Source organism: Helianthus annuus, chromosome 9 (genome assembly GCF_002127325.2).
Source record: "Helianthus annuus cultivar XRQ/B chromosome 9, HanXRQr2.0-SUNRISE, whole genome shotgun sequence".
Lineage (NCBI taxonomy): Eukaryota > Viridiplantae > Streptophyta > Magnoliopsida > Asterales > Asteraceae > Helianthus > Helianthus annuus.
Genome location: NC_035441.2, coordinates 130545017 through 130565648, shown reverse-complemented (window position 1 = coordinate 130565648; position 20632 = coordinate 130545017). Strand labels below are relative to the sequence as shown.

General features: G+C 36.0%; 2 protein-coding genes across 2 annotated transcripts; one reads left to right on the top strand and one right to left on the bottom strand.

Moving 5' to 3' along the window:
- Positions 1–1510: 1510 nt before the first annotated feature.
- On the bottom strand, positions 1511–3959 carry LOC118481778. The gene is made up of 2 exons (XM_035977034.1): positions 3849–3959; positions 1511–2005 (listed from the first exon to the last, which is right to left on the bottom strand). Exons 1-2 carry the CDS (start codon positions 3957–3959, stop codon positions 1511–1513), a joined length of 606 nt encoding a protein of 201 aa, XP_035832927.1.
- Positions 3960–5060: 1101 nt separating this feature from the next.
- Positions 5061–20430, top strand: LOC110878677 (MORC family CW-type zinc finger protein 3). The gene is made up of 15 exons (XM_022127032.2): positions 5061–5205; positions 7639–7688; positions 14690–14780; positions 15043–15190; positions 15714–15849; positions 16524–16731; positions 16827–17010; positions 17863–17964; positions 18067–18393; positions 18902–18985; positions 19235–19393; positions 19476–19559; positions 19645–19782; positions 19877–19989; positions 20069–20430. Exons 2-15 carry the CDS (start codon positions 7649–7651, stop codon positions 20247–20249), a joined length of 1995 nt encoding a protein of 664 aa, XP_021982724.1. The 5' UTR covers positions 5061–5205; positions 7639–7648; the 3' UTR covers positions 20250–20430.
- Positions 20431–20632: the final 202 nt, after the last annotated feature.

Here is a 20632-nt window from a genome sequence, read left to right as displayed (position 1 = left end):
AGGGTAACACTCATTTAGAACATGTGGTTCAAGAGTGTTAAAAGAGGTCAAATGGACATTTGGTTACTTGATAAGTAAACCAAATGCTTTAAGTAATGAACATAGCGTTTGGAAAGCTTAATGACTTTTCAAACAAAATCATAGGTTAAAAGAGGGATTATGGGTCAAATATACTTTCAAAGGTCCTTCATTGTTAATAAAATACTAAAATGGACCAAAACGCCCTTGGAGGCTAAATTGAACAAACAACCTTTAAAAGTTGTTTGGAAATGATTATTACGATTAAATAAATACATAGGACAAGTATAGAAGTTGAAAGATGTATTACGTTAGTCAAACGGCTCTATTTGAGTCCTTGCCGTAAAATAATGAGTTAAGGGGTAAAACTCAGTTTGCATAGATTACCTTAACTATAAATATAGTTGTGGTGGAAGATCATTTGACAAATATTGCGAAATTAAGAAGCTAGAAATAAATAATTATGAATTATGCGGAGAAGTGCTTAAATACCCTTAACGGGTCAAAATAAGCACTTGAGTACAAACGGGTTTAAGAATATACATGAACTCGTGAATTGAACCTAATAAGATAGACAACATTGAAATTACAAGATTTATGTGACATAGGAATCAAACAAATACGTTTGTTTGGTAAAACCGCGAATGGGTCAAAATTTGGTAAAAAGGGTAATAAGCCGAAGACTTAAAAGTCTTAAATTTTGTTAAGCCGGACGTCGAATTTTAACTCCATGTAATGGACAATCAAATTACAATCACGTAGGAAGAAACGGTAGGTTAAACGGACAAGCGGTTTGAAAGATACGAAAGATTTCGTGTCAATTACGGCAAAAAGGAAACTGGGCTGTTACAGAGTCCACCGTAACTTACGGTGCCACCGTAAGTTACGGTGGAGATGAAAATGATACGGTGGGTTTCTACTGTTGTACGGTAGAAACAGATTAAACCAGAGGCCACCGTAACTTACGGTTCCACCGTACGTTACGGTGGAGGCCAGGATTGAAAATTTTGTTTTGGTGATCGATTGTTTCTCGAACTCGTTTAGACACGTTTTAAACCTCGTATGACTAAAGCATTTTATGTTTATGAAATGTAGGTACACCACGGATGCCGGAAGACGATCAAGCTCAACGAAGAACCGAACACGATACAGTTACATGCTTCCGCACTTTGCCACGTTGTAATTTTTAAGCAACAAATTCGATCACGTTACGTAGAATAAATTATAAATTGTAAAGGTTTTAGTAAACCCGTATTTCCAAATGTTTATGTAATCTTAATTACATGATTGTTTCTTTGTAAAATATATGTTAAACCTTGAATAATAAGAACGGGTGTTACACCGCCTGATGGAGAGCCTGATGGCGAGCCTGTGCAGGAGATCAATCGAAGATATATGTCTGAGAGTTGTGTGCCTAATCGATGAAGATCCTCAATTGGGGAGAAGTTAATTATAGATTGGAGAGCATATATTGAGAGGCGAATGATGAATATCACGGACTCCAAAGTCCCCACAAACGCCAGTTAAACAACCCTTTCACTTCTTGAAGTCCTCTTCTCGCCGTCGCATCCGTCTCCGGCGACTCCTCCACTACTTCATGTTCTTCCTTTGCACATTCTTCAACTAATGAGACGTCGTACGAAGGAGAAACCGAAACCTCTAGCGGAGGATTTAAAGCTTTTCCGGCGAACCTCCAATGACTCGCCTTCTCTTTCTTCTGGTTAGGTTTACGACCGCGGCAGTTAACCTGTTCACTACTCGTAAGGTTTTCTTCAAATGCTTCAATTACTTGATGAATTAGCTCTCGGTTAACAGACATGTCCCACCGGAACCAGTAGTTCGTGTAACAATCGAAGCAATCGCAGTCGAATACCGGAGATTTGTATGCGGCCGGAGCTTTCTTCTTATTGTTATTATCAGATGATCTAGGGTTTGTGGAATTATTTTTGACACAAATGATTAAATAATGTAACTTGTGATTATTAAACTGGAATTATTTTTGACACAAATGATTAAAGTAATGTAACTTGTGATTATTAAGTAAATTAAATGCAATTAATAGGATTTTTATAGGCTGGTGCATTTAAAACAACCATAAATTTTGGTTTTAAAATAGAACATATAACTAAACTTTAGAATATATATAGATTATTATTATTATTATTATTATTATTATTATTATTATTATTAGTCACGTATTTAATAGTTAACAAGCATGTATAAGCTATGAGTACTAGTATGTCGGGTATCGGTTGCGCATATGCATTCGAGATTGGTTACGTATAACCCAAGTATTGCAACACGTATAAGCATGTATAAAATGTACAATGAATTGATACGTATGAGTATAACTTATTTGAAATAACAAATTTTACTACGATCAAAGCCTCGATTACACAACGATACAACAAAAAAAAGACGATACAAGATCACAAGACTACTAAAAATAGACATACGAACAAGACTTGCTATAAATGGAAGTACAAAAAAGCAGGACGTTACATTATATTTGGGGTATCTAATTTGATGGTAGTTAATATCATAAGGGCTAAGATATAAATATTGGTGGTTTAAAAAATTAAGAGTCGTTGCATTAAGGGAGAACGGGGCGCTCGCGGGGAAGCCAAGTGTCGCATGGTGAAGGTGCCGCCAACACCAAAAGTGTCGCGTGGTGAAGGTGAATGCGGGGACTTGTCATCCCATGTGGGGAAGATGATGGAGAGGGGGTAGTGGTGGGCCCCACTCTCTTTCAACCAATCATGTTTAAAAAAATGGTTTGTGTGAAATAAACCCCTATGTTTTTTTGGCAAGAGTGGTGTATGAGAGGGGAATTCATGATTGGGTGGATGAAAATTTCCCCCAATCTCATAAGGGATGCACCCCATTCACCCTAGTTCATTCATCACGACTCCCAAGTGTATTAAAGGATACAAAGTTCTCAATTATATATAACAATTTTGTGTTAGAAATATTTATGTGGCCTTTTGACCATTTAACATTTATTTGGACTAAATGTGTGTAACACACTAACACCATATTCAGGGTAACTAATTTGATGGTATTTAATATCATATTGGGATAAGATGTAAATATTGGTGGTTAAAAGATTAAAAAAAAAAGATTAATGAATTGTTGCCCTAATTCATTCGTCATGTAATATCTCTTATAATTGAAGGCAATCAGACTCTTATAATTGAAGGCAATCAGACTCTTTATCAAAAACATCATGACTTCATCTCATCAAATACACATAAGATTGAATCATCTCCATCAAGTAGGTTTACTAACCCATAATTTTTACTATAAATTAAGTTGGGACATGTATAAATAAATATTAAGTGATAGGGTGGGGTTCCTGTAAAAAGGACATTTTCGTGAGAAGTGTGAGAAGTCATAAAAATTGACATGTAGGCATCATGTTTTCGACTTAGGTACGATGTTTTGGGTTGTTTTGCCAAGAAAAACACCAAACATAACAATTTAAAACACAATGCAACGTATTATGGGCGTGAAATTTAAAACACAACTAAAACACACTGCTTAACACTTAAAACACACTACTTAGCGTTCTTGGCATGGTGTTTTAAGTTTAAAGACTATAATTCATTGCATTGTGTCTAGAGGTGGCAAAATGGACCCAACTAAGAAAGTTTGGGTTGAATTAGGTGCAAAAAAAAAACTAAGCAGTGGGTTAAGATGGGTAAGATTTTATAGTTAAAAGAGCCAGGATGGGTAAATTTAAAACTGAAAGAAAAATCCAATGCGTCAGGATGGGCCAAGATAATAAAAGGAGTGGGTCAAATTCCTGAAATCAACGCATTCCATGAAACACCATCTCTCTTTGGCATTGAATCAAGCATATTCTTAGCAATACCCATATTCTGAATCCCAACATACCCGAAAACCACAACGTTCCTAGAAATAGCTTCTCTTTGAGCCATTCCGTCGAACACTTTGTGGGCATACTTATTTTCGAACACCTGATGTACATGTGGATCAAACAATTTGTCACGGAGATAGTGGGAGCATACCCAAACCCAAATACAATCATGAAACCCGTCTCTCTCTCTCTCTTTAATTCACTTTACCATCACTCATTTCTTGAATAAAAAACTAAAGTTATTTGTATTATTAGAATTTAAATTGGGCAATGGGTGAACCTGTGAAGGGAAAAGTGACATCATTATCTTCAATTTTCGCACCGGAGGACGATCTGAGTTGCAAGTGCTTCATTTTGCGATGTCGATATGAGTTGTAGGTGGTTCAGTTCAACAATGATCGAACGATTAAACACACCGATTTTCAAATAATGAGGATGAATTCGAAGAATCTGACTGAGATACGTACTGAGATTATGAACCGATTGTGTTAAGACGATGTTGTGATAGATTGTGGTGGAGATGATTTGGTACCTGATGAATGTGTATGGATGCAAAGAGTTAATTGAAGATGATGAACGCCTTATGAACCGATTGTGTTAAGACGATGTTGTGATAGATTGTGGTGGAGATGATTTGGTACCTGATGAATGTGTATGGATGCAAAGAGTTAATTGAAGATGATGAACGTCACTGAATAAGAGTTTGACGGAAAGAATTTAAGTGGATGGTGGTGTCTAGCAAGAGTTCGACAATGTGTATCTAATTCACTTTTTTATATTTTTTGTCCAAATCCATTTTGACAAAAACTCATCTTTACCTAAACCCATCCTAACTCATTTCTTAATAAATCCATCCTAATCCATACCCATCCTAATCCATTACCCAAACCTGTCCAACCTACCCATTTTGCCACCCCTAATTGTGTCTTAAATTGTTATGTTTGATGTTTTTCTTGTTAAAACAATCTAAAACATTATACCCAAATCCAAAACATGATGTCTAATGTCAATTTTTATGCATACTCACACTTTTCAAGAAAAACATACTTTTTACAGGATCCTAAAGCTTAAATGATAATCCTAATAATTTGAAATCGAGTAAGGGTATTTTCGGAAAACAAAAAGAGTCACAGGAGGCAGTCAAATCGCCCAGTGTGTACTGTTACGCAGCCATGCTGTATACATAGTGGCGGTAGCGTCGTCTCATTTTCTCCGTACATTCACGTCACCTCTGTGGCGGTTTCTTTTCCGTTCACAACTCCACCGCCTCTGCCGTTCACTCTACTCCGTTTCCACCGTAGCCGCCGGTAAGCAAACCCTCACACACGCTACTTACTTCAACCATCTCACCATTCTACACACTCTGTTTGTGCGAATGCATCTCGGTTAAACTTGTTTTTAGCTTTTACTCTTGCGTTTTGCGGTTCGCTAGGGTTTTTAGTTTTACACACAATGTTTACTGAATGTTTTTGTATGCGTGTTGTTTTGTTGGAAGGATTCAGTGTTTGTGTGATTGCATCTCGGTTAAAGCTGTTTTTACTCTGCTTGGTTCGCTAGGGTTTTACTTTTACATACAATGTTCGTTGTTTGTTCTTGAGTGCATGCTGTTTACTTCTACTTTTGTTTAGTGTTTGTTTTTGTTTTTCATTATGATTTGCTATTTGAAAAAGGGTTGTAGTAGGTGTTGGGGATTGAGTTTGGAAATGACTTATTAACTTATTGGAGCCTATAAGTCAACAGTAGCGGATTTAGAAACGGATCGTAGCCGTAACGTTTTATAAATAAGCGGTAACGAAATCGAAAAAACGTCAAATTTTTCCAAAATTTACACTAATTTTTTCAAAATTTTCCGAGCCAAGCCGTAGCTGAGGTTGCCCCTTTGTAAGCCCTAGGTCCGCCCCTATAAGTCAATAAGTCATTTGGAAAAACCGGCTTTTGGAAATGACTTATCGACTTATTCGCCTCTTTTAAAACGCCAATAAGTCATTTCCAAACTCAATTTCAAACACAACGTTTAGGTTATTTGGGAATTTTTTAAAACCATACTCATACCGACTAAACTACATCTATACCGGTGCTAGTTTTCATCTTTATCGTTTTGGTAATGGTAATGGTAATAATTGATTTTTGTATTTTTGCACTGTATTGGTACTGAATCGGTATTGTATTGCCATAATCATAATCATAATCAATACAATGTTCAGTTTATATTTTTTTGTTTTGGTTTTGGTTTTTTTCGGTATGGGATGGTTTGGATCTTGTTCATACACATCCATCTAACCATTTGTATTATGACCTTATCTCTATAATGCTAAGTTTTGAGTTAGGTTTTAGTATTGAAAATATTACACTAAGGCTACCAAACATGGCATTTTCTGTCTACCAAATTGCTATTTTTGTTTGAAAGTTTTGACAAATTTAAGAAAAACTATAAAGTTAGTAAAATGTCAATTCATCGTATCAATGATGAGCTCACAATAGTTTTCCATACTTTTTTAGCTGTTATATCATGGTTATATTCTTCTCTTGATCTGTTTCTTGTATTCTACTTTCGATAATATTGCTGGTGTGTGAATTCTGTGTGCTTGTAAGTTTTTGGTTATTCTTACAATATTTAGATTTTGATTATCATAGACATAGTTATTAAAGGTGCTTGGCTCACTCAAGGCACATAGGCTATTCCTGGGCCTAGGTGCAAACTGCAAAAAAAGTAAGGGTTCGGAAAATAAAAAGTTCTATAATATTAGCGTGTTAGTGTACAAAAGTAGTTTTCCTTAGATAAAAGTAGAAATTTGGTTTGAATATTGCCGAAGTTATGAGATTTGGCTGGAATCTAGGAATCTCGTTAGAATGTGCGCCTGAACCATGACCTGGAGAATTAAAGCATCATTGTCTTGACTTCAAGCGCAATCGTTTCGCCTCGCTTGGAAAGTGGGCCTAGGCGTAAGAGGCGATGATCTTTAACAACTATGATCTTAGATGGACAAGTAGTTTAGATATGTTGGTAAATTTGTTTAATCAAAGTTGAAAGGTATATTTGTGGGTTATGTTACCAGTTTCATTGCGTCTTGAAAGGTCAAAGGCGAGCTTTTAGGTTTTCATGCGCTAATTCCGGCTGTTTTTTGTTGGGATCCCTATCAATTTTTGGCTAGAATCCAGTTAAATTTTTAATCAGTAGTGGTTAACATATTCAGCTAGTCTTAAACATTGTCGGAATATTTATTCTATCGGTCTACCTTAAAAAAGTTCTTACTTTTTTAAGCGCCTAGGCTCGTGGCTCGACTTTGCGCCGTGGGCTTTTGATAACACAGATCGTAAGGTTTAAGAAAGGACGATTTCATATATGCCTTAAAAAATTGCATACCATCGTATTTGCTCAAACAAAAAAATACTATCAAATATACTTGTTAAAAATACTTTTAAATTTATTTTACCCATTTAATTGATCTAAGTTATATTGTTACCATCATAGGATTTCGTTTCCCCTTACCCTTCAAACACATGTTTTAATGCAAATTTGCAAGGAAATGTATGAATGTAATAAATTTGAAAAAAAGGGGCGTGTGTATATATATACATGATATTATTATTTTTGTTTAGTAAGTATGATGATGTTTTATCAAGTTTAAGTTTTATTATATTTGAAGTTATCCTTTTATATTATTAAATAATTATTGTACATTATTATAATACACTAGCATCACCTTAATTTTTTTTCCTTTTCATGTGTTGTATGGTAGCGCTCTGTTGATGGCGGAATTGTGTCATAAGTCGCAAGAGGTACATAAAGGTGAGCATCGAGTTCATAGTCTTTATGCTGTTGGTGTTACTGTAGTTGATGACTTGTTAATGTCTATGTTGGTGGTCATTGGTTGGGATCCATATTAAATGTGAGTTGAATAACGAGATATAATTGTAACGATTGATAAAAAAAGTTGATCGTAAAGTTAACAAAGTGATATAGTCCAAACTAAATGGGATTCTAATGCTGAGGCTTTTCTGATATGATAACTACTATTTCTTTCATGTTTAAAAAAAATGAGTTAAAATACCCATTTGACTCTTTGAACTTCAATTCTAAATTTTTTTTACAAACTAGTTTTCGTTGCTCTATTTTGAGATATTTGTCCATGATTATGTAGATATACTGTATATTGGATCTAGGATTAAGAAATTTTAATTACTATGCTTGATTTGATTTTGTTTAAACACTCTTAAAAGTTAGTCGTTTTGTGAAACACCCTATTTTATTTTGATGTTGAAACCCTATTTCATTGCTATAATTTTACTTACTCAACAATGTATATATAGTTTTATCAAACTTGTATTGATGATAAATGTGATTCATTATGTGGAGTTTGTATATATAAAGCTTAAAATTTAGAGGAGAAGATATGAGTTAAAATCGGAGAAACGTGAGTCATGATATTTGATTGGTTTGTAGTATGCATTGTAAGTAGCATCAATTTGACAAAAGGGTATAAAAAGCGTTGGAGGGAATAACATGCATGGAGTTCATGATGAGCACACATGGAACTAAGTTATTAAGAATTGTTATTGTATAAAGATTTTATATATAGATGTTATACTTGGTTTTAAAAAGCTCGCCTGAGGCGTGCCCAGACGCGAGGCGGGCGATCTCAGGCCCAAAGGGTTTCTCCTCTTGTGATATAAAGTGAATGTTGAACATGAATCACATGCTTTGTGTGCTTTTCGGGTGAGGCGATGAAGCGACTACGTTAGGGCTTTACGAACTTGGAGCGCAATATTGGGATAACTTTTAAAAGACAGATGAAAAATGGTGGAGAAAACGAAGCTGTGGGGCGGATAGGAGTCTTACCTGGGGCGGATAGGAGTCTTACACATCTCAAGTTTTACTCTATATGTCGAGAGAAAATAATAAAGAAAATAAATACATAGATATAACTGTTATAGGGTGAGGGTCAACTGCAAAGTCCAAATTTCCTAAAAAGTGTAAAAAGTCGTAAAACACTATAATTTCAGCCATAAAACACATCTAAAACCCACAAATAACAAAGTGAAAGACTACTAAAACACCATATTCAAACCATAATAGTCCATGAAAACTTTAAACACACAATCGTAGAATTATGAATATAAAACACAACATACTAATCAACATTAAACACACTAATGTTTGTCACTCAATCAGAGCCTTATCATCCAAAACACAAAACGTAACCTACATATACGATGCTTTAGTAATCTTCTTTTTGTTATTTGTGAGTTTTGGGTGTGTTTTATGGTTGACATTTTGGTGTTTTACGGCTTTTTACACTTTTTAGGAAATTTGGACTTTGTAGCCAACTTCTATAACCCACTGTTTTAGAATATGATAAGGATATGCATCTAGATTAAGAAGTTTTCATATAATATAGATTATATATGCATTTTGGTTAAGACGTTTCTCGTATTAAACATGAGTATTAAACATGAGCTATGTAGCACGGGGACTCCATTTATGTGGCCGTACCCGTCTCGGGTACTTGTCGGGGACGGAAACACCATGGGTACTCGTCGGGGACGTTTCCAATGTCGGGGACGTATCTGGTAGAAGTATCCAGCCCGTTTCCATTTATTTTTAGGGTTTTTACCCTTTCAAATTCCACAACCGGCCATTAAATAAATAGACCTATCATATTCGGCTTCTCTAATCTCTAAACTCTCAAGTCTCATCATCTCTAATTCTCTATCGATTGCCGATCTCTCACTAGATGAACCGGAATTTGAAAATGATTTGATTATTGATAATTAATAGATGTAGTATTTTTGGAATTTGTCTAATGTATTTTTATTTTTTTATATTTTTTATTGTCGTACCCGTATCTTGGAATTTTGAGTTTTGCCGTTCCTCGTTCCCGTATCGTCCCCGTACCCCGATCCCGTACCCGTTCCAGTGCTACTTAGAACATGAGCAAGGGATATTTGGTGTTTAAAGTTTAATTTAATAAAATATTCACATTGGGAGTGTTCCATGTTTAAATATTAGACATTTTGTCATATTTTTGAAGGAGATGATGTGATTGAATGGCACAAATGACTCTAAACTATACATATGTGTTTGGAAGTGGAACTTTAGTATGGTGTTGTTATTGTGATGAGACCTAGTAGGGCCATGCACACGCCCCTACCTTGTAGAATTGCATGTATAGTTAATTAGTAGATTAGTTATGAGCTATGAAGCAAGGGGACGGCTATGAGCCTCTAGTACCCGTCCCGGGGACGGTTTGGGGACGGAAACGCCGCGGGGATGGCTGGGGACGTTTCCAAAACGTATCCTGAAATCGGGGGACGACAACCAAACGTTTCGGGGACGACAATCAAACATACCCATTGTTGCCGGAGAAACCATAGCTCTGGTCATTCTGCGACTAAAGAATCGCGCCAGAATAGTAGTTTTGTATTGGTAAAGCAACCACAAATGTTGGAAGATGAGAAAGAAAGGGTCGGCGCTCTCATTTTTGTAGGGTTTTTAATAAATTTTTTCTTTTTGTCACTTTACACACTCTGGTTTTCTTTTATTACACTCTTAGCACTAACTTTTTAAGAAGAGTTTAGTAAAAAGTAGGGATGGCAAAAATACCCGAGCCCGACGGGTATACCCGAAACCCGACACAAATGGGACTGGGTATACCCGATACCCGATGAGTATTGGGCCGGGTATGGGATTAGTTTTAAAAATTTTCGCGGGTATGGGTCGGGTATGGGATTAGGTGATACCCGACCCGATTACCCGAAACCACATACCCGTTTACCCGAACTATATACCCGATCATATACCCGAAGTTTTTAGTTTATATTTTTATTTCCCGTTAACTCTTATCTATTATTGATTCATTTTAGTATGTTCATAACGTGAAAAAATAAATTTTCTTTTAGGATATGTATTTGATAATAGTATTTATATTTTGTATGTTGTGACGTGTATACATATAAGTGTATAAATATTATAAAGTTATTATTAATTTATAATAAAACTTACTATATGTATGTGATGTATATTTTTAATTTATAATAGTTGTTGCATAAATAAAATTATATAATAATTATAATAGTAAAAAATGTATTTGGAAATCTCTAATGGGTATACCCGATACCCGCGGGTATACCCGGTACCCGACGGGTAATTACCCGACAAATACCCGACGGGTATTGGGTCGGGTATATGGCAATGGGTCGGGTTCGGGTCGGGTATTAGTAATCCCATACCCATACCCGGTTGTAAAATCGTGTCCCATACCCGACCCAATACCCGTCGGGTATTTGTCGGGTAATTACCCGTCGGGTACCGGGTATACCCGCGGGTATCGGGTATACCCATTAGTTTGTTAAAAGATATACATTGAGATTTCCAAATACATTTTTTAATATTATAATTATTATATAATTTTATTTATGCAACAACTATTATAAATTAAAAATATACATTACATACATATAGTAAGTTTTATTATAAATTAATAATAACTTTCTAATATTTATACACTTATATGTATACACTTCACAACATACAAAATATAAATACTATTATCAAATACATATCCTAAAAGAAAATTTATTTTTTCACGTTATGAACATACTAAAATGAATCAATAATAGATAAGGGTTAACGGGAAATAAAAATATAAACTAAAAACTTCGGGTATATAGTTCGGGTAAACGGGTATGTGGTTTCGGGTAATCGGGTCGGGTATCACCTAATCCCATACCCGACCCATACCCGCGAAAATTTTTAAAACTAATCCCATACCCGGCCCAATACCCATCGGGTATCGGGTATACCCGTCCCATTTGTGTCGGGTTTCGGGTATACCCGTCGGGCTCGGGTATTTTTGTCATCCCTATATGGGACACGATTTTACAACCGGGTATGGGTATGGGATTACCAATACCCGACCTGAACCCGACCCATTGCCATCCCTAGTAAAAAGTTGGCTTTTTTTCCATTTAACCCCTCTATCTTGACTAGTTTACATTTGGTCCCTAAACTTTTAAGTTTATAAAAATAGCACAAAGTTTAAGATTGTACCACATTATATGGACTTTGTTTAATATATTTTGGACTTTGTTTAATATATTTTTATTTTTTATATTTTTTTGCCGTACCCGTATCTTGGATTTTTCAGTTTTGCCGTTCCCCGTACCCGTATCGTCCCCGTACCCCAATCCCGTACCCGTTCCCGTGCTACATAGGTTATGAGAATGTTTATGTACTTGTATATAAATTATCTACACTTTTACTCAAGTTCTAGCATAAATGATAATCATGCACAACTTGCTGCAAATAAAATCGAGCTGGGCTTTTTAGAGAGGTCTAGTGAGAATAACCGCAAGCTGAAAATATGTTTTGACGTGAATTAGCTTAATGGATGATCTATTCACGCCCTACTTGCGGTATGCGCATATAATGTATATATGTGTGGGCGCTCGGGGGCAAAAGTGAACGTGCACTAATTTGAACGTTATTTAGAAAATAACGTGGTTAATCATGCATCATGTGGTGGCGTTGATAGCCGAAAGACAAGGGGGGTACATGCACTAATTGGCAGTTGTCTTAATTGCTGAGTGTTATGTGCCTTATGTTCAAGGCTTGATGCAAAACTACTATCGAGCCGGGGGTCTCACTAGAAGCAGCCTCTCTATGGGTAGAGGCAAGATTGTCTACATGTTACCCTTCTCAGACCCTACTTTAGCTTTGCTATTGGTGGGATTTACCGAGTATGATGATCATGATGATGAAATACTTATTTTTATATGTATAGCCAAGTGACTATCACAGTATATTCATAAAACAACCTAGAGTTCTTTAAGCAGTCGACGAACCTATATCATCTCTGATGTCACATATGCCATGGATCTATCCTTTGACTCAACACTTAATCTCAATCTTCTCAATCTGGATACAATTTGTTGCTTCTTACTCTTCCAAGACGCATGATTTTCTCTAACAAATACACAATACCAGGTTGGGAACCGTCGTGAAATAGGACAACCTGCCTAATTTGCGTTTGAAAAGATATACTTTTGGGACTCTTCATCAACTGCTTGGTACCTCAAAACACAAAGAGCAACATCCTAATGTCCCCAGTGTATTGGTATTATGTCATGTAACTCTTAAACAGTTAAGCCTCCCAACCAATCGTATGCAACGCTTGGGATTCTTCATCGGACTTTCGTTCGCTTCCTCGTAGTAAGAACTGGAGTATCAACACACTTACAACCCAGGAGGCCACACCTAGCAAGTATTTCCCTAGAGGTATTTATTGTGAAGAACGAGATACCTTCATGCCAAGGAAGTATCGAAGTCGTCCTTAGTTGCTAATATTTAATTGAGACTCTAGAAACTGTTTGAGCTCGGTAGTCCTGACCTCATCATCCTCTGTAATTATGATGTCATTCACATAAACAGCTATAATAATCCTTTGTCCTTAACGGTGTTTGAAGACTACGGAGTGATCATACACACTATGGACCATTCCAAACTCTCCCATAAGACTAGAGAACCGACCAAACGATGCCCTAGGCGACTACTTAAGCCCTATAATGAATGGTGTAATTTGCATACTCTTGATGTCTCCTCGACAATGAACCTAGGTGGCATTTTAACATCAAGCTAATGGGGTGGTCAATGATTAATGGCGGCAAGGACATTATAAATGTGCAGTCATAGAGGAAATAATGACATAGTAACTTATCAACTTGTACTTCAAATTAGTAGTCGGGCGAATGGAGCTCGTAGTTCCTTGGTTTCAAAAAGCGGGAGGCGCACAAAAGCGACAAGGTCTAAAACCGAGGCGCGAAGCGCAAAGCGCAAAAGCGGTGGGCTTTTTGTACCCGAGGCGCAAGCTAATTATATATACTTTTCTATATATCCCATATGTTTTTAGCTTTCCATACCCAAAATATAGCTATAAGTATGGTTTTTGTATGATTTTAGCTGCATGTACAAGCCAAAAAACCCAGGGTACAACTGTTAGATGCATAAAAACGCCTTGGGTACAAGAGGCGCGCGCCTCAGGCCAAAAAAGCCCAGAAAAATCCCCAAAAAGCGCGCTTTTTTGGCGCTTTTTGTAATTACTCTAGGCGCTGAGCGAAAAAGCCCCAGAGTGTGCGCCTTGTTGCGCCTCACGCGCCTCAGGCGTGCTTTTTAAAACCAAGCGTAGTTCATCTTGAAGCTTTGAAAAGGGGTAAAATAATATGTTAAAGTAGGATCACCTTGTTAGATAATTCCTTATCTAAGAATGATGAAGATATGCAAATCCCATATTCCCTTTATAGAATGGATATTTCAAGTAATATGTGGTTTCATAGCACTTCACGGAGCCATTTGGATCCCACTATCATCGGTACTCTATTCACATGTAATTAGGTCGATAGGTTGTTGAGACAGATGATCCTCGTTGTCCAGGCTCCAATCACCAGAGTCGAGCTTTATACGTAAAACAGAGGCAAAGTTAATAATACTAGCCCCTGGTTCTCTAGAACTTTATTCTTTCCGTAATCCATTGGATGCTACAATATTAAATCAAAACAAGGAGTAAATCGAAATAGAGTTTTAATGTGATCAAAAAGTACTGTAGGGACTGAACCTGTAGCCTTTGGTTTTACAGACCAGTAATCTTTCCATTGCACACGCGAGTCATTTTGTAGTCTTGTTTTAAAATAAATATATATTCTTATATATAAAATATATACAAAGAAGCCCTTTCACTTAATATTTTTTTATTACTATTGATTTTTTCTTTTTAACGGTTAATTAATTTTGGGCAGAAGATGAAGATGGTTTTCAATGTTATGTTCTGCTAGTGCAAGATCGAAAAAGTATATGTCGTGTCAGATGCTCAGAACCAGCAATTGCAGTGTAGGCTCACTACCTCTTTTCTTGCTTTGATCTCTTCCAATCTTTTAGATAAGATCTGAAAGCTTTTGTCTGTTTCTTTTGCTTTAAGATGCAAGAATACCTTGCATACAAGTGCATCAACAATTTTTTTTTGCTTGAAAGACGAATAGTGGAAACCTATAGGGCTGCGTTTTCATTCAAAGATTTACATGGAGATTCTCTACTTTTGTCCACGCTTCTTGATTTCTTGTTGGTTACCAAGTCGCTGTTAATTGTATTATAGTTATCGGAGTTGGGAAGTTATCACATACATAAAGGAAGAACATGTTCCCTCCGGATTACATTGCACTAATATCTACCCAGCTTGGGAGGATGCACGGCAAACAAATGAATGGCCAAAGTTCTTGGGTTACCTCAAAACTTCTAGAAAGGTGTGAAATTGTACTTTCAATGCATTCTTTTAGTTTCTACTTTGTTTGCAAAGCGACTGAGAATGAATGGATGAAAGACTCACTTATAGGATTAATCGTCGTTTCAAAGACAAGTTTAAAATATTAGTCTCTTATTATACCTTTTTTATGTGTTTCTTGTTCTTGATCCTTCTTTTCTTATGGTGATAATTGTGTATCTATAAGATCTTGAGGTTAAGTGTAAAAATGAAATGGAAATGTTTTACAATCGTCCCATCTTTAGTTGTTTTCCTACTTAGGTTTCTAATTTTTTTAGTTTAAAATCATTTATTACCATCCTAAACTATTTGTATTCTTGAGTCTTATAGTTAATATCTGTGCATTATTCAATTGCCATGAACATGCCTTTGCATTCATAGCTTTGTGGTTAGTACAGTAGGAAGCATTATTTAGATGTTTCTCTCTTTTTCTAGATAATGAAGCAAATTATGGTTATATTTTCATTCTTTAAAAGTGTTCTTACCGGTTGAATATGTTTTTGAAGGCTGCTTTTGTAAGCACTGAGAGTGGTCAGCTGTACATTCTTCCTTCCAGACTGAATGAAGAATACAGTCATGCAGTGGTTCGGTACTTAACACATGGACATGGTGTCACCAGAAGCCAAATTCATGTCAAATCTGGTTAGTTGTCTTTTCAATGTGCAGTTTATTTATCCGTTAATTATATTCATCCTTATTATTAGGAGATCGAACGAGTTGAGTACATGGTCAAAACGGGCCAGTTTAGGGGATGGGCTGACCTGCTAAAACATTTAATAAGAATTCATGTATAAACTATAAAGTATAATATTAAATACTGTTTCTACTTTCTATTGACCTCCTTCAATATTTAAAATATGACAAAAGAGTAAAATGCTATTTTCGTCCCTGAGGTTCAATCACTTTTGCGACTTTCGTCCGTAGGTTTGCTTTTCCGTATCCGGATACAAAAGGTTTGAAATCTTGTCATCTGACTCCTTAACTCCATTTTCCCGTTAAATGAGGGGCATTTCTGTATTTTTAGTCATTTTTAAATAAAATAAAAACATTACAAGAAATAAAGATCCACCTCTGTTGACTTTGTCCCCACCGTTAAATGAGGGGCATTTCCATCTTTTTAGAATTTTACTCAAAAGAAAATCATAAACATAAAGTAAAACCAGTCATCAATATCATGATCACATTAGAATAACTATCACTACACTTGGTAAAACATGGGTTGTGATTTGGTTTGTGATGTCGAAGAGGAAATAATTCATTTTTTTTGCTGTGTTTATTGTCAATTATTAAAAATAAATATGATGGATGTCAAGTAGAAGATCATAAATCTAAAGAGATGCCTGAGTCAAGAACTGATGATCGTAGCAGATCTGAGAATAGTGCAACAAGTTTAACTGGTCCAAGGAAGAACTATGCATGCGCCCATCCTAGTTATTTGAAAACCCTTGCTCAAAGCCATTCTGACTGGATTTTTGGTGCTATTGCTGAATTCGTGGACAATTCAAGAGATGCCAAAGCAACAATGTACTCTTTTTTCATGAATATTTATGATTTTTGTATGCCTATAATTACTTTATTCACATATTTGATAAACAAACTCAACTAGATATGTTGCTCAGGTTCGATATTTCTATTGACATGATATACTCTCGCGTTGTTGGTAAGGATATACCAATGCTGGCAATTTTAGATGATGGTCACGGGATGAGCCATGAGGAGATTATGAAAATGATGTCATTTGGTCGCAAGGAACCTAACGCAAATGATCCAAATTGTATTGGAAGATATGGTGTTGGATTTAAGGTATTTCCTTGATTCTCCTGTATTATAATCATGCAAGTTTTATCTTGTTAATGAGTTTGTCAATTTATACTAGTTTTGGAGGTTGACAATGACATGCTTTATATGGTAAAGCGCTATTGCATAAACTCATTCTTGCATCTTGTTTGCAATATCCTATTTGTGTGTTACATGTTAACAATTCCATTTTTATTTACTGGAATTCAATGTATTAGTTATATACTTATTTTACTGGAATTTAAAATATAAAGGCCGATATAGTTGAAAACAAAATTTATATACCGTTCTTTTTGCGGTGACTCTGTCCTCAAGTTTGTATTTCAAAGATACTCGTTGTCCTAAACTCTCCCCTACGTTCTGTATGGCTGTAATTGGAGTCAAATCCTTATTTGCAATTACCTTCTAGTCTAATTTAATGTTTAGTGAGTATCTGATCAAATTATGCATAATGCTTTTAACCGTAATCTGAATTCTATAGGATGTTTTTTCATCAACAGAACACGTTGCTGCATTCCTCTACTAGATAAATGCTAAAATTTAAATATGAATGATCCATGATGGGCGCGACTTCTGCAGCAAGACTTTTGGAATGTTTCTTATTGCCTTTTTCTGAACAATTTTTATTACAAGTTTATACCAGGAACATAATCGGATGCAATTTCCTAAATTTAACACTTTAATAGCTGTACTTGTTACTAGTTACTATACGTAACTGTACACGGTTGTATTGACAATCCTCAAGCTGGAGGATGGATGTGAATCATACCCAAGTCATAAAGCGGTTTCCTTTTCTTTTTAATGCAAGCATGCTTGATTACATTCTCATGCTGTTGTGATATTCGACACTATTCCTAGACTGGAGCAATGAGACTTGGCAGAGATGCATTGGTTCTTACCCAGACAACAAATTCCAGATCAATTGCTTTTCTTTCCCAATCACTAAATGAAGACAAAGATGTATGAAATAACCATTATTTTATTATTATCATTATTATTATTAAACTATGTTCTCAAAAGATTTGTATAGATGCCATATTTCACCTTTCATTTCTGCTACAGAATATTGAGATCCCGATTGTAACATATTCTCGGAAAGGACAATATATGGAAGTTGATACCAATATCCAGACTGAAACTTCATCAAACAACAACTTGAAAGCCATAATGGAATTTTCACCATTCAATGAATACTTTATTGGTGAAAAAGCAGGCTTGTTTGACAGGCAAGGTACTGGGACACAAATATACATCTGGAATTTGGATGAATGGGGTTCTGAGTATTCTCTTGAATGGGTCAACACGAATGGAAGTAGTTCTTTCTATCAAGGTGACATTTATATTCGCTCACGTAGGCCCAGATCTCGTCTGGGTCAGATGACTAAAGAGGTGCGTGTATGAATATTTTTTTTATATGTCCATTTAAAGTCTGTGTGCTTATAATTAAGAGTAAAATGCCATTTTCGTCCCTGAGGTTTGGCCAGTTTTGCGACTTTCGTCCAAAGGTTTGTTTTTCGGCACCTGGATCCAAAAAGTTCAAAATCTTGCCATTTTCATCTGGCTCGTTAACTCCATCCGTTTTTCTCTTTTACGTCGGGGGTATTTCCTTCTTTTCTTTTGTTAACTTAAAGAGCAATTTGGTCTTTTTATACATAAAGTAAAAAAAGACCAAATTGCGCTTTAAGTGAGCAAAAAAGACAGAAATACTTCTGGCTTAACGGAGAAAAATGGATGGAGTTAACCAGCCAGATGAAAATGGCAAGATTTCAAACCTTTTGGATCCGGATGCGGAAAACAAACTTTGGACGAAAGAGCTCAAAACTGGCCAAACCTTAGGGGACGAAAATAGCATTTTACTCTATAATTAAATATGATTTTTTATTGCCATGATTTTCAGGTTCCACTGGACTATTCACTCAGATCCTATTTAGAAGTCATCTTCTTAGATCCAAGGATGAAGATAAAAGTCCAAGGGTCATTGGTATGTAAAGTACATTTTTCAAGTTCCTTTTCATGAGTTAATTAATCAAGATGATCACTTGATACCTTGGTTTAAAAAGGTGTGAGGTGCTCCAAGGTGTTTAGGTTTCGAAAGCCACACGGTGAGGCGAGAGCTTCACGTACGCAAAGTGTTGCTCTATGTACAAACAGAAGTTGCGTCTGTCTCATTTGTTTGTACATTTTAGCTTTTTAAACCACGCTTGATACCTATAAACTTAACTTGCAACAGGTTAAAAGCAGGCCTTTAGCAAAGTTTCTACACAAGACCAGCATAGAAAATGGTTTTGTATCGGAAAAACCAGTTCAGCTCATTCTTGGACACTCTCAACTAGACCTGGAGCAGGGTAATTGTGGAATTTTTTTATATTGGCACGGCCGGTTGATCGAGGCGAGTTTATATCATTTTATGTTCGTTTCTGTATTCTTTTTAGCATTTTTTTCTTTGCTTAAATCTTTAACGCTTCTTACAGGCTTACAAAAGAGTTGGGAGCATGATACATAATGGCGAAAAAAGTCATGGGCTTGTTGGAGTCATTGACGTGACTGATGTGATGGTATGTTTCTTAAAAAAAAAACCTTTTTGTTAAGACTGGTGCACCGTTTGTTTTTGAAACATTTGCTAGCATGGTTATCATGCAGGATGATGATAGTGGTCGGGTTTGGGTGCATAACAACAAACAAGGGTTTGTAGATTGTGAACCTTATGCTTTGCTTGAGGATTGGCTTAGTGAAAAGGCAGATGACTACTTGGATAACACTGTCGACAAGGTCAATGTGGTAAGTCTCATTGCATTTATTTCTAAGTTTTGTTACATCATATATATTGTATAAAATGGCTTTAATCTTACAAGTCGTGGTATTTGAGGTGTAGAAAAAAGGTGGAGTGCGGTACAAACCTGATCGTGAGTGGGTGCAGTGTAACAAGTGTAGGAAATGGAGAACGCTACCTACTGATTTTGACAGCAGGACACTTCCTCTAGAATGGTATAGTTATTCTCTCATTCTTTTTGAAATTATCGGATCATGTGGGATGGTGCATGATAAGAATGAATTTCCACTGAAGGTTTTGCTATATGAAGCCCGTGAACGGAAAATGTGAGATGCCAGAACAAAAGTTAGACAGTGGAGTTATCACGATATCTTCACAACGAACAGGTTATAACTGCAAGGAGAACTCAGCCGAAAGTGAGCATGAAGACGATCGTCAACCACTGAAAAGACTTAGAAGGGGAAGCAAAATCTAGTGTAAAAACCACACTTACATGTAAATGGCTGGTTAGTAGCAAAAAAAACCCAGCTTCATTTTTGGGTAATATGGGTTGGTATACGTGTAAATGGTAATCCTAGGATTCAAATTCTTCATGTGTCTTCAGCTTTTGTTAATGGTGATTAAATGAAAGGGTTATGGGGGGTTGCATGACACCATGTTTTGGATTCAAAAACATTGGGTATAAGTTTAGACCAAAACCAGCTCGATAAGTTTGTGTATAAGAGAGGGGAAGGAGTGTTTGAACCCCCTACCCTAACTCCTAATCTTCTTGCGTTACGTCAAATAATAGATCCATCTAGTACCTTAAACTACCTCTTTAGTAGCATCATTCAAACTCTCCTACCCTCTTCTTTTTTT